Source organism: Macrobrachium rosenbergii, chromosome 3 (assembly GCF_040412425.1).
Source record: "Macrobrachium rosenbergii isolate ZJJX-2024 chromosome 3, ASM4041242v1, whole genome shotgun sequence".
Taxonomy (NCBI): domain Eukaryota; kingdom Metazoa; phylum Arthropoda; class Malacostraca; order Decapoda; family Palaemonidae; genus Macrobrachium; species Macrobrachium rosenbergii.
The window spans coordinates 78,573,316-78,587,154 of record NC_089743.1 but is presented as its reverse complement, the minus strand read 5'-3'; the positions used below and the strand labels follow the sequence as shown (position 1 = coordinate 78,587,154).

The 13,839-nt window shown below is 35.7% G+C and overlaps 1 protein-coding gene across 1 annotated transcript in view; it reads left to right on the top strand.

The window, feature by feature from the left end:
- The window catches only part of LOC136826050 (polyamine-modulated factor 1-binding protein 1-like), an 86,075-nt gene that overhangs the window by 26,197 nt on the left and 46,039 nt on the right, over positions 1–13,839 (top strand). Inside the window, exons 3-5 of the mRNA XM_067082942.1 lie at positions 670–793; positions 9,660–9,804; positions 12,809–12,947. Of these exons, the coding sequence (XP_066939043.1) occupies positions 670–793; positions 9,660–9,804; positions 12,809–12,947 (408 nt within the window). The remainder of the gene's footprint in view (positions 1–669; positions 794–9,659; positions 9,805–12,808; positions 12,948–13,839) is intronic.

The following is a 13,839-nucleotide window of genomic DNA, read 5'->3' as shown; positions in this document are numbered from 1 at the left end:
GTTACGACGCTGAGCCAATGGAAGAAATATGGCTACAAAACGGCAGAAGAATAATTTTTTTTTTTTTTTTTTTTTTTTTTTTTTTGACGAAAAACTCACTAAAAATGCAGTTTACATCGTTTTCAATACACCCAAAGTATTAAAAGTAATGTTTTCTTAGGACTTTTGATGATTTTGGCTTACGATGTGGCCTAGGAACTAAACCCATCGTAAACTGGGGACTGCCTGTGTATACATATATATATATATATATATATATATATATATATATATATATATATATATATATATATATGTGTGTGTGTGTGTGTGTGTGTTTATATATATATATATATATATATATATATATATATATATATATATATATATATATATATATATATATATATATTTATACACAATATGTATATACATTATAATATATAATATATACTGTACACATACAATATTGTATATGTATGTTTAGTGATTGTTTACTTAGAGTTCTTTCTATTTCATTTTAACTCTAGGTCTCTTAGTATAGGAAGTGTAGTCATTTTGTTGTTTATTTTTGAGTATGTAATGTCCTTCATTCCTCGTGTAAATTTAGCCATAGCCCTGTAAATATTTTTCATCCTTTATGCAAAGCCCTTAATGTATGCAATATATAAATTCTATTTTATATTCCAGTCACTGAAGAGCTGTTAAGAGAGAATGAGAAAGAATATGCACAAATACGATCAGAGTTACAATATGTCCAGAAAAGTGTTGAAGAGTATCAGAAAAGAGAACAAAATTATAAACACATCAAAAGGTTTGTCATTTTCATTTAGTTTTTTTTTTATTGTATGAATTGAGGATAATGTTTCTTTGCAATAGTATTATATTTTTCTCTTGCATCAGTAAAAGTAAAAGGTTACTGAATTGTGTTACTATTGGAGGTTTTAAGAATTTTAATTTCATATTTCAATGAATTGATTTTTTTTTTTTTTTTTTTTTTTTTTTTTTTTTTCTCTATCAAAGATTTTCTTTATTACACACGTGCCCTGAGTTATGATCAGTTTACATTTTGGTGAGCCTGTTGTAATGAGAAAATATTGAAAGTCAAAAATACATTTGTTCCTACACAAATACACACCTTTGTTCTTTACATAGGAGATTGCTTCAAGTGCAAGCTGGAAATGGGCATTCAGACTCAAGCTGGCCATACACGTACGCGACTGGCGTCGGGTTTGTCCTGCTGGGACTAGCACGCGCTCCAGTCCGCTTGGGTACTGCCCACACACACAGATGATTTGCTCTGCATGTTTCAAGAGGGCAGATGGATATGCAGTGGCTGAGCTCCTGTTAGTCCTGTAGTGTCCTGATAGAGAGTTTCCACCCTTTGATTTAGATCGTGTTAAATCTTGGCACCAAGTAAAAGGAATATTAGTGCAATAATGACGAATACAAACATGAAATTTGCAGGGAAAAGCATAAAGTATGGCTGAAGCCACGGCTGAGAAAGAGAAAAAGAAATTAATTAAGAATGACATGATGCCTTCGGAGACTTTTTATTCTATTATACTCCTTTATACTACTGTATGTTTCATCTTTTCTAGTACTCAATGACATTTTATTGTACTGTATTTAAGTTGGTTTTGTTAGCATACAGTATAGTGAGATATTTCACGTATATCAAAATGGAGGCAAATAAGATATGCACAATGAGCCTCAGATGTACACATTTATATGTCTGTATCATTGAACAAGTTAGGAACTAAATTTTATATTGAAAAAAAGAACAATGATTTTATTTTTATCCATCAGCCTAGGTCTTAATAAAAATATATAAAAAAAAATTGAAAACACTTTTATTAAAATGGATAAAAAGTAAAAAAAAAAATAATAATTTTTTGAGACACACCAGGACTTCTTACAACGAATCATGTCTACAAAATATAAAAGGCCCTGGGGCCAAACATGGAAGAAAAGTAAAAAAGTAAAAAAAAAAATTATTTCTTTTCTTGTAGCATTTCCTTCCAGGTTTGGCGCCCACGCTTTCATTTTTGTTAAGACATGATTAATTGTAAGAAATCTTGGTGTCTCAAAAAATTAATTTTTACTTTATAGTGCATTTTAATAAAAGTATGTTTAAATTGTTTTTTTATTTTATACTTTTTAGTTTTGACAGAAATTGTAATTGATGTATGATTGCAGTTAACAAAATTGATATCTGTTTATGGGGGAGGTGGAGTAGGAAGGTGAGGGGAAGAGGAAAGGGAAGGGGATGAGGAAGGGAAAGGGGAGGGGATTGGAAGAGGGAAGAGGAAGGAAGGGGGAAGATGGAAGGAGAGAGAGATTGGAGGGGAGGGGAGGAAAATGGGAAGAGGATGAAGGGGAAAGAGGAGGGGAGGGTGTGGAGGAGGAAGGGGTAGGGGAGGGGAAGTGGAGGTGAGGGGGAAAGGGGGGGGAAGGTAGAAGGGGGTTGATGGAAGAGGGAAGAGGTGGGGAGGACAGCACATTAGCGCTGATGGTGCTCCAGAGGGGAGGAAAGAAAGGGAAGGGGAGTGGAGGGGGAGGGAAGTGGGAAGGTGAGGGGGAGGACACAGCTAAATTAGTACTTGATCCTAAATCAACATTTGAACGCATACTCTAGAAGGGGGAGGGGAGGACACAGCTAAATTAACACTTGATAGTATGCTCTGGAAGGGGGAGGGGATGGAAGAGAGAAGGGGAGTTTGAGGACACAGCTAAATTAGCACTTGATCTTGTGCTTTGGAAGGGGGATGGGGATGGAAGAGGGAAGGTGGAGGGAAGAGGAAGGCCACAGCTAAATTAACACTTGATCATGTGTTTGGGGAGGGGGAGGGCGAGGGAAAGAGGAAGGGTATGGAAGAGGGAAGGGGAGGGGAGGACACAGCTAAATTAACGCTTTGGAAGGGGGAGGAAAGAGGGAAATTTCAGGTCTATTGGATGAAGGGAACAGGTCAAAAATATAGTTACAAGATTTGACCTAAACAGGCAGACGGACAGACGCAGAAGTCAAGTTGAATAAAAAGCATGTAAAAAGGAATTGGCCCGTGCAAGACGTGCCAGTCATTTCCACATGCTGAAAGGATGACAGGACAGGCCAGTCTTGACAGGACTGGCATCAACAGCCCCCATGCATGGTAAAGACTGACCGTGTATGAAATCAGCATGCCAGTTACGTATGTGTATGGCCAGCTTTAATGATAAGGTATTTAGCTACCAACAGTTAGGGAAAAACCCTCCCCACCTACTGTCTGCACTCCACTTGGCTTCCAGCTGCCTTTGAGTACAGAAGTCGCTCTTAGCTCTCTACCAGACTTCTGCCATTCAGCCTGGCAGTTTCAGTGTATTTATTTTTCTTTGATTGTCGTGTTGTTGCCATATAATGACTGGTTTAAATACATTAACTTATTAATATTTTTAGATTTCATGATACATAAACAGATTGTTCAAGTCATTGTTCTTCCTCATGTTAGGATTAATGAGGATTAATGGTAGCTACATAATGCAAGCCTGGTTTTACTGATAATGGGCATTTTGAGTGCTTGCAGTAATGGTGTCTGTACAGCTTTCTTTTATTTGAAAACACACTTATGTGCTGGTATCTTGTAAAGGGATTAACAATGTACATTGTTAATCCGCGAATGCTTAAAACAACTCTAAAAACACTTAGAACTGCCCACTTTGATAGCTTAAACCAAGAAAAACCCTGTAAAAATGCTTATACCCGAGTATGTTAATAGTTTTATCACAAAAAGTGCATTTATTCATGAAAATTATATGAAAATACAGTAATTAGTGAATATTTCTCATTGAAAAATACCGCGAATGGGCGAATTTTCCGCGAAAAATGGCTAGATATGTTCCACAGAGAAACCCGCGAATGCATGAGTCCGCGAACCATGAGAATGCGAATACGGTGGGTTTACTGTAAATAGGAAAGACAAAAAATTATTGGGGTTGTAGACTGATTAGATATTTAGGATGCTTGGTTACTGGATGGGTAGGTTGCTTCAGTAAGTATTGTTTATAGGAATTTTAATTAACCTATATGTATTGTAAATTTTGTAAATAAAACCACAGTATAGTAGTAAGTAAATGTGTAGGTTAATAAGTGATTGATTTATTCACCAAAATGGTTGATGTGGTGTATTGCTCTTGCTCTGCACCTCTCAATAAACTTATCATAATGTGTCTTTAAGAAAAAACAACATAATTGTCACCCATCGTTGGGCCTTAGTATTGGGAGGAGTGAGAGTATAGTAGAGTTCAGCAGTTAAGGGGGTTTATAGTAGTCTAGTTGTGAAGTACAGTCATACCTCGAAATTACGCGGGGTTAGATTCCGGAGCCCCTCGTGCAAGGTGAATTTTCGTGTAAGTTTGGCATGGTCTTTAAAAGTGCTAATAAATGTTTATTTACAGAGTTTAAGTACTAAATATGACCCTAATCATGCTCCCCCAAAGTATTAAGCTAACTTTTTAAATGAACTAAAGTTAGTGTAATTTTATTTAAAATTTAGTTTATTACCCTTAAAAAGGAATACAGTAAATGGTTGACATAGAAATTGAGTACTGCACAGTTTCATAATAGCGCATTTACGGTAGGTGCGTACGTATACTAATGTTACCCTAATTCATGGGATGCCGTTTTCTTTGTCACTAGAGTAAAGCCGTTTTCTTTTGCGTCACTAGGCAAAACGTCACAGTCAACAAAAGTACAATTCCATAAACATCGAAAACATGTACATAATGTTCGTAGAAGGTAATACAGTACAGGTAAAATTCAATCAATTTAAAATTATATACTGGACAGGTAATGACGTACCAGAGAAATAATAAATTGTAAAAGTATTTGAGCGCTAACTATGAATGAGAGAGAGAGAGAGAGATACTGTAGTAAAGTAACTGTACTGCTTTTGTATCGTATTTATGCGCAGATATATAAATACAAATTTTCCATTCTGATTTTACACCAAAAACACAAAACTTAAAAATTAAACACACTTTCTACTGGGGTATCATCTTTGAAAATGCAGTAACTAAGGGTATCACATCTTGTAAAAGTACACCAACTGAACGTGCTGTAATTACATGCACATACAGATTGCACCAGCACTTTTCTCCGAGAGGTGAACAGAGTAATTTTCAAAGAATGACATACAACTCTTAGTTACATCTCTGATATTACATTAACGAATTCATTTTATCAAGTGAGCGCGACTGGAACAACCTCATCTCAAGGCATGTAAAGTCCTTGTGACAAAGACTTTGCAAATGGACATAATAGTATTATGTACAGAAATATAAATATAAATTTTCCATATCGATTTTACAGTTAAAAGCTTGAAAACTTATAAATGTACTTCAAACATTAAACAAGCATTTTCTGCAGGGGTATCATCTTTGAAAAGTGCAGTAACTTTGCAAATGGGTATCACATCTTGTAAAAGTACACTAACTGAATGTGCTGAAATTACCTTTGCATCATATTTATGCATGTACAAAATAAAAATAATACATTTTCGATACAGATTTTACACATGAAAGCATGAAATGCATTTTTCATAGAGGTTTACACATGAAAGCATGAAATGCATTTTTCATAGAGATTTTGCACATTAAAACATGAAATTAATTTTTCGTACAGATTTTACACATAAAGCATGAAATGCATTTTTTCATACAGATTTTACACATAAAGAATGAAATGCTTTTTTTCATACAGATTTTACACATAAAAGCATGAAAACTTGTAAATTACTTCAAAATTAAACACCCACTTTTGCAGGGTTTCTCGAGAATTTCGCTGTGTCTGTGAAAAAATCGCATATGCCCATTAGTTGGGTTCCAGTGAAAAGTTCGTGTGTGTGTGAATTCGCACAACTCGAATCGTGTAAGATCGAAGTATTACTTTAGTGGGAAAAGGTTGTTGGAAAAATACATGGTAAAGGGTGTAGTGAAGATAGTGTAGACAGAAAGGAATTTTTAAAATTTGTACTGTATAAGAGAAAAAAAATGGAGGGATTACAGGGATTGTAGAAGGAACTAGAGAAGACAAGAGCAAGGGCATGCCTTACAGGATGGAAGCAGAAAAGGAACAGCTAAGACAGGAAAATGTAAAGTTGAAGAGTAAGAAAGCAATTGGTAATAGAACAGGTCAAGAATGCCGATGTGGGAAGAGGTGGCACAGATAACTGGGGAAGTTAAGTTAGGAATTAGTAAGAGTGAGGAAGCACAAGGGGCAGGAGCAGGGAGGTTAGAGTCAACCATGGATCCAAAAGGTTTAGATGAACTTAGTGAATATAAAGGGAATGGATGTTAAAGGCAGGGATAAAGATAAGAAAGGTTAAGAAAGGCAAGGCTAAGAAAGGACCGAGACAATTTATAAGATGAATAAAAGTTATGTATACACCATCGAGTGAGGATGAGGGGGAACTGAGAGGAGCAAAGAGGGGGAAACAGTGGATTCGAGATATGGAGTGAAAAAAGTACAAAGTATTTTGCTGAGGGAGATGCCAAAAATTGGGAAATATTATAAATCAAGTGAGAGAGACAGCAGATTTCTGAAGGGAGTATGAAGATATTGTGTGGAGAAGTATGATGAAAATAAGCATCAGTGTTCCAGGAATTAGGAGGTTTTGAAAAGGGATAGTTATTTGATTTTTATATGATGAATGTTAATGTAATGAAACAGAATTTTGAAACTGTGAAAGATAGGATGACTGGTAAGTTTAGATGAGTGAAAGAAAGACTACAATACTGGAGGAAGAATGAATTTGGGAAAAGGTGAAACTGTTTAAATGTATGCACATAGGTTGGAAATGTTGGCCAGGAAGTAATATGGGGACCAGGATTTAAATAGTGATAAAATGCTAATGAAGAAATTCCTGGCTACAGTTTCTGATCAAGTGGCTGTATTTGTGAATGGGCAGTGGAAGGATAAAATACAATTGAAGAAGGAAAGATAAAAGTGGAATGGTGTGCTACCGTTAATGGAGGATTTTGAGTTCAAAGACATGGGGGAGAGTAGGAATGAGAAGCTACCATATGTAGGGAGAATGGAGGGATTAAAGGATGGGATTGAGAGTGGGTAGTACCAGGATGCAATGTTAAGCCCATTCTTTGGAGACTAGGAATAATTTTGTAAGAGGTCCAAATGAATTTGGAATGGATTCTAAGAATGCTGGAAGTATGATGAAAAGCAGTAGTAGGACAAGGCAGGATAGAAGTAGGAGTTTGAGTTATGGATGAAATGTAAATGGGAATAGGAATAGACAAAGGAATGTTACTGGTGGTATGAGAAGAGAGACAGACGTTTAATGTTATAGCTGTGGAAGGGAAGGACATTGGATACAGTAGGTGAATGTAGGTAAACATTAGGAACCTATTTTGCATGTGGTCGGGTAGGACATCGTTTGAGGGAATATACAAAGGATAAGGTATTCAGATGTTTTAGATTTAGAAAGTTAGAATATATAGCGGGAATGTGAGATTTGCAAGGAGCTATAGGTGTATGTGAAAATTCCTGTAGGACTGGTCATGTTCAGTGGTGTGGTACGCCTAAGATTAAGCATGCAGTATGCAGGGTAGTAGGTCACATAGCAGGAGTATGTAGGAGACCAAGTATGAACCAAGGTGTGAAAGGGGTCAAATGGAGAACTGACTCCGGGAAATGGATATAAATAGGGTTCATTGAGGTGAACCTTCAGCTTCAGTAATCGAAAGTCTTGAATGAATGCAGGCAAAAGAGAATAGAAGATGATATGAGTGAGCAAGAGGAAAGTTTTTTGGAAGGAAAACTGTTGGTTTTAGTGGAGACTAGGAAGAAGAATGGAAAAGGTAGGAGGAGGTAAGGTTGCGTAAGCAAAGGAGTACAGGTTGAAGAACTACGTGAGATAGATAATGAAGTAGATCAGACATTTAGCATAGTGTATGCTTCTTATTAAAGTGGAAGACTGCCCCAATAAAGTAGATGAAGATGAATGGGGTAAGATAAAGACCATGCAGGAAGCATGGTATTTATGTCAGATAATGTAGACAAGGTGCTATCTGAACTTAGTGCAGAAACTGTAGTTTCAGAGATTTAGAAAAAGTAGTTCAGTAATTAGTAAAATTATATTAGAACAGTAAGCTAGGCCTCAGGTTGGACTGGTTAGTAGTGATAGGACATATCTGTTTAACAGTACAATAGAAAGTAAGGATGATAGTTTGGCTAGCAGTAAGATTAATTAACCAGTGGCCTGTATATTAATCCGTAACTTGTGACAATACTTGGTGGATATAAATACTATGTAAATACTGGGGCAAAGACGTAAGATTGGGCTAGCATTAAATTGTGGAGTGAGAACAATGACTGATGGTAGGGAGGAATGATTTGGCCATATATTGTCCAGTGTAAATACATTAATCAAATGCTGTAATGTAGTTTTATTTACAAAATTTACAGTACATATAGGTTGTTAACTTCAAATTCATGTAGACAATACTTACTGAACCAACCTACCTAACCAACAACTAAGATTTCTAAATACCTAATCAATCAACAACCTCAATTGTTTTTAGTCTTGTACTAAAAGTATATTGGGAATCACTATATGAGGTCCCAACAAACTTCACCACAATCTACAGCACTGTACTGCAGTCTTCTATAAATTATGTATGATTATGTACTATTCAATGAGGAACCTTTCTCATTTCAGGTCTAATATGGTGAGAGGGTTTGCCCTAATGACATTGATAGAAATTGTTGGTACTCAGCAGCAAGACTGTTGGCTGTTAATTTATAGAAGACTGCAATACAGTGCAATACTCATCATGAATTTTGTCATAGATGTTGGCAACACATTGAGCTATAAATAACTTGTCTCCCCATCCTCAACCAAAGGGAAGGAGCCTGCATGTGTGTATAACTGTACAGGCAGTCCCTGGTTATTGGCGGGGGTTCCGTTCTGACAGTGTGACGATAACTGAAAATTGCTGATAAACGAAATTGGCAATTTTCACCACTTTTTCAGTGCTTGTATCTGCCGACAGTTATGGGCGCCTCTGTTAGGTATGTATTAGCACCAATATACAATATCGGCGCCGATAAGCGGAAATCAGCTATTTTTGGCACCAGTAAGCAGAAATCAGCTATTTTTGGCGCCAGTAAGCAGAAATCAGCTATTTTCGTGCCAAAATTGCCAATTTTCATCACTAGACAAGCCCTCAGAAACCGGATTGCCAATAACCAAAATGGGCCCCCTGAAAACTGGGGACAGCTTGTACATGCTCATACTTGGGGATATTTATTTTCTTTTCCTCTTATATGCACTGAAAATTATGACAACACAAAAATGAATGAGAAAGTATGGTAAAGATAAAAATGATAATGGCATAAAATAAAAATGAAAAAGGGAAGAAGCGTGTGTGTGTGTGTGTATATAACTACACGCTTATGTTAAGGTATATCAAGTGCATTTCTCTGTCTGGGTTGGCGGGACTCACACCCATAGTCAGCAGCCAACTACATACTTAACCAATTTGTTTAAAGTTAAATGGCCGGTCTCCAGCTACGCTGAAGCATATTCCTATTATAAAGACCTCAGGTTTGTATAGTTAGGAAAAATACAAATTACTTTTACAAATTTTTCATATTTTAATAAATGTGCTTAATATCTTTTAAACAGTCTTCATTCAACCTTAGAAATGCTGGAGGAAAACACTGCTATCCAGGATGCTGAAATTGCTCTCCTTGAGAAGGAACTAGAGGCTCTTAATCTAGAAAGAGATTCACTTGCCAAAACGTATTATTCAAAGCTGGAAGAAACAAAGGTATGTGAAATATGTGGTTATATCTGTATATTGTTTTGAATGTTACCTTTATTGACATTATTGTTGTGCAGTCATGCGCAAATCTGAGGCAACATGTTTCTTTTTGTATTGTATAAAATCTCAGACTTGACATAACGTTGCCAAGTATAGTAGTGTTAAACTTTTTTTTCTATTTCCAATGTCATATATGTCGACAAGTTTGGGAATTCACAACTAGCATTATTTTCCCCTATGTTTATATAAATATGTTTCCTTTTTGCATTGGTATAATTCTCAACCTGTGTGATTTGAACTTTTTTTTATGGTTCTTTAGTTATAATTCGTAACCTGTGTGATTTGAACTTTTTTTATGATTCTTTTGTTAAACGCATATGCGATGAGTGAATGAAATTTTTAAAAATGTTTAGTGACTGTTTTTCCAAAATTTAGTTACATGTGATATTTTCTTAGTTTTGAAGTATATGACAGATTTTGCTCTTATGAAACATATTATGGCCTTATTGTATTAAATAATTGTGTTTTCACATTGGAATAATAAATAAATATGAAGCATGTTAGTTGCCAGTTCGTGAATTTTGAACAAAATCTTATGCAATCATGTCATATCACTTACAAGCATAGCTGTACAATGAATTATTAATAGAAAATTCTCTTTTATCTGGATTAATGACTCCAAGGCCCGGCCAGATAATGGAAAATTCCAGATATGAAAAATACTGTGGGTTTAAAATGGCAGTTTTGTACCTTTCTCCCCCCCCCCTTCTACCTTGTCAATACTGCATAACCATATGCACTAAATATGCTTATAAACACTAATAAACACTTTAAACTAAAAACTGAGTGTTAAACTATAAGATAGTATTTTTTTCAATTTCCTAACAAGACATACTATGCACCATATGCATATGAACAACACACAATACAGGCAGTCCCGGGTTAAGACAGGTCTAGCTTACATAGTTCTGAGGTCACGATTCTTTTCAAATATATTCATCAGAAATTATTTCCTGGTTTACAACGCATGTTTCGGGGTTACGACACCGATCTGACAGAAGAAATATGGCTACATAACGGCAGAATAATCAGAATTTTGAGTTTTTTTTATGAGAAACTCTATAAAAATACAGTTTACATCGTTTACAATACACCCAAAGCATTAAAAGTAAGTTTTTTTTTTTTTTAGGATTTTTGATGATTTTCAACAATTTTTCGGCTTACAACGATTTTCAGCTTACAACGCAGCATAGGAACGGAACCCCCATCATAAACTGAGGATGCCTGTACAGTAGCTACTGTACATGTGGTACAGGACACTGCTGTACTGTACAGTATCTTTCAGATACTCTTATATTATTAGTATTATTCAGTAGATGAAACCTTATTCATATGGAACAAGCCCATAGGGGCCATTGACTTAAAATTCAAGCTTCCAAAGAATATGGTGTTGATTAGGAAGAAGCAAGAGGAAGTAAAGGGAATTACAGAAAGAAGAGATCTCACTTATGAAGAAAGAAAAAAATTGATAAGTAGATAAAAATGTATTAAAATGCAAGGAGAATAGTGTTGGGTTAATAATGCATTGCATCTTCACTTGAACTTTTGAAGCTCCAATTGTACGACATCCTATGGGGAGCTGTTCTACAGTCCAACAGTGTGAGGAATAAAGGACCTCTGGAACTGAGAAGTTTGACTGCAAGGCACGTTTACTGCATATTGGTGCTGCTGTTCAGTGAATCTGGCTGCTCTCAGCAGATAATGGGGATCAGGGATCAATTGTGAATGTGAAAGATCTCTGTTGAAATACAACTTATGAAAAAGTGACAAACAAGAGACCGTCAGTCAATGGTCCAAGATGTAACTGCTACTACTACTGTTAGGAAATAGAAATCTATCACCACGAACAACTCTATCTAAAGGAGATAAATCTCTGCCAGAAGCATACATCCACACCAGAGAACAGCATTCTAGTTAAGGAAGTAATATTGACTCAGTCATCATAGTGAATGATGATAATGGCAGTTGTGTCTGTAGATTAACAAAGATAAGAACGTTTCAACACACCACTTTCCCTCAGCAAGCATAATCTTCAAAAGATATTGGTATATTTTTTTCTTACATCCTGGTATATTTTGTCTTACATCCAATTATTTAACTCCTACAACAATTGTGTGTGTGAAAATGTGAGAATAAAAAATCCCAACTGTTTTGCACATTTATGGCATATGTCTAGCAAAGTGAAGGATGAGAGTAATGTTGACCTTAAAACAAAAATAGTATGCGAGTAATATTATTTTCTGTACATTTTATAAAACATAATTATTTGGGATAACTTACCTACTGTTAAAGGTAGCTTACATCTGCGATTAACATTGAAAATAAACAAAAGAATAATGCTTGGCTAACCTGGAAGGGCTGCCTATAATTCCCTTTTTCCCACCATGCGGTGTTGGATGCCAGACATAGAAAATTTCCTACGGTGCTCAAATAGTTAAGTAATTATGTGAAACTCAATGAGAATCTGCAGTCAGCGCCAAGTTTACAGCTGTTTTTGCTAATTTTGTATTTTCACTTCTGATGGGAATCTTCAGCTCAAAACTCATTCTAAACTTGATTATTTGTATAGTCACCAGCATTACATGTCATGTCATTATTGTATGCTATAGTGTTTACGTTTAAATGCCATTGTTCATCAAAACGGGTATACAGTAGTTGAAAGTTAGTCTTGATGATGATGGCAATACTGGCATTGTTGTTAAGGCCTTTGTCTTTTTGTGTACAAAACAAGTCTTTTCATTAATTGCATAATACAGTACTAATGAGTATGGAAAATAATTTTCACTTTTATTTAAAAATGCAAATAAAAAATTTTTTTGAATTAAATGTCTGGAAATTGAAGTAAAGTAGTGAATTCAGAAATAGTAAAAATTTATTTAAAGGAAAACTTACTTTTGCTGAGATTACCATAGTTGTATTGTTAAAGAAATGTGGTTTTTTCTATCATCAGAAACTTTTGGGACCTCACTTAGTTGATGACAGTGTCACCGAGAAATCATTGAAGAGAGATCATGTGATGCAACAGAAAGAAGAGCTCAAGTCTGAAGTGGCCATTGTGAAGAAGAATTATAGAACTGCAGCTCTAGAAGGTAATCTTTTTGTCTCTCTCTTGGTCTGTTGAAACACAAAACTAGTATTTTGAGAGTTTCAGATGAAAAGCTAAGAGACTTTAAACATCCACGTAGTGCATTTTGAGAGTTTATGTATACTTTATCAGTAGAATGACTTCCTTCTATCTTAAATACAAAGTAGCATTTTGATAGTAAGAGGTTTTGTTTTTGGGTGTTTAGTGAATAGTTCTCAAGTCAAAAATGACTGAAGCTGTGCAGTAAAGCCACTTGCCAGAAAACATAGGAATGATAGGAGTTTTGGTTTAATCAGTCAATACACCTTACTGACAGACATTAGCAGATGCTTTTCTATGCATTGTAATCCCTGGGTTTGTGGTGCTTTGTTTTGCTGAAAACACTGGTGTTTTGTGTCTTAAGAGGTAACTCTGAGGAGTAGGCTACATTTGTGCAATTAAGTCTGGCTGAAGACTTATAGGCAATGATGTCTGTGGGAGGAGATGGTGACTTGAGCAGTGGGTGTAAAATTTTTATACTACACCTTTTGTTATACAAAAACAAAGCTGTGACACCTTTCATGGTATAGTGCCCAGTTTTTATTTCTTTTGCAGCTGAATGAATCAAGCGAAGATGATTTGGAAGAGTCTGAAAATGACCACAGAAGAGATGATTTGAGAGGATGCTTGCAGAAAAGTCTAGTGTATAGTTGTGAGGGCTGTGATTTCATTAGGGATAGATGAGAGGGAAGGGGGAGTGGATGTAATGGTGATGATAATAGTGAAGCTAGTGCTGGTGATGGTGGTGATGAATATAAGGGTCAACAGTCGGTATATTCACACGAAACGTTTGCTTTTACCTGTGCCACTGTGTTAAGCATGCCTGCATGCGTGTGCAAAGGAGAGTTGGGGGGGGG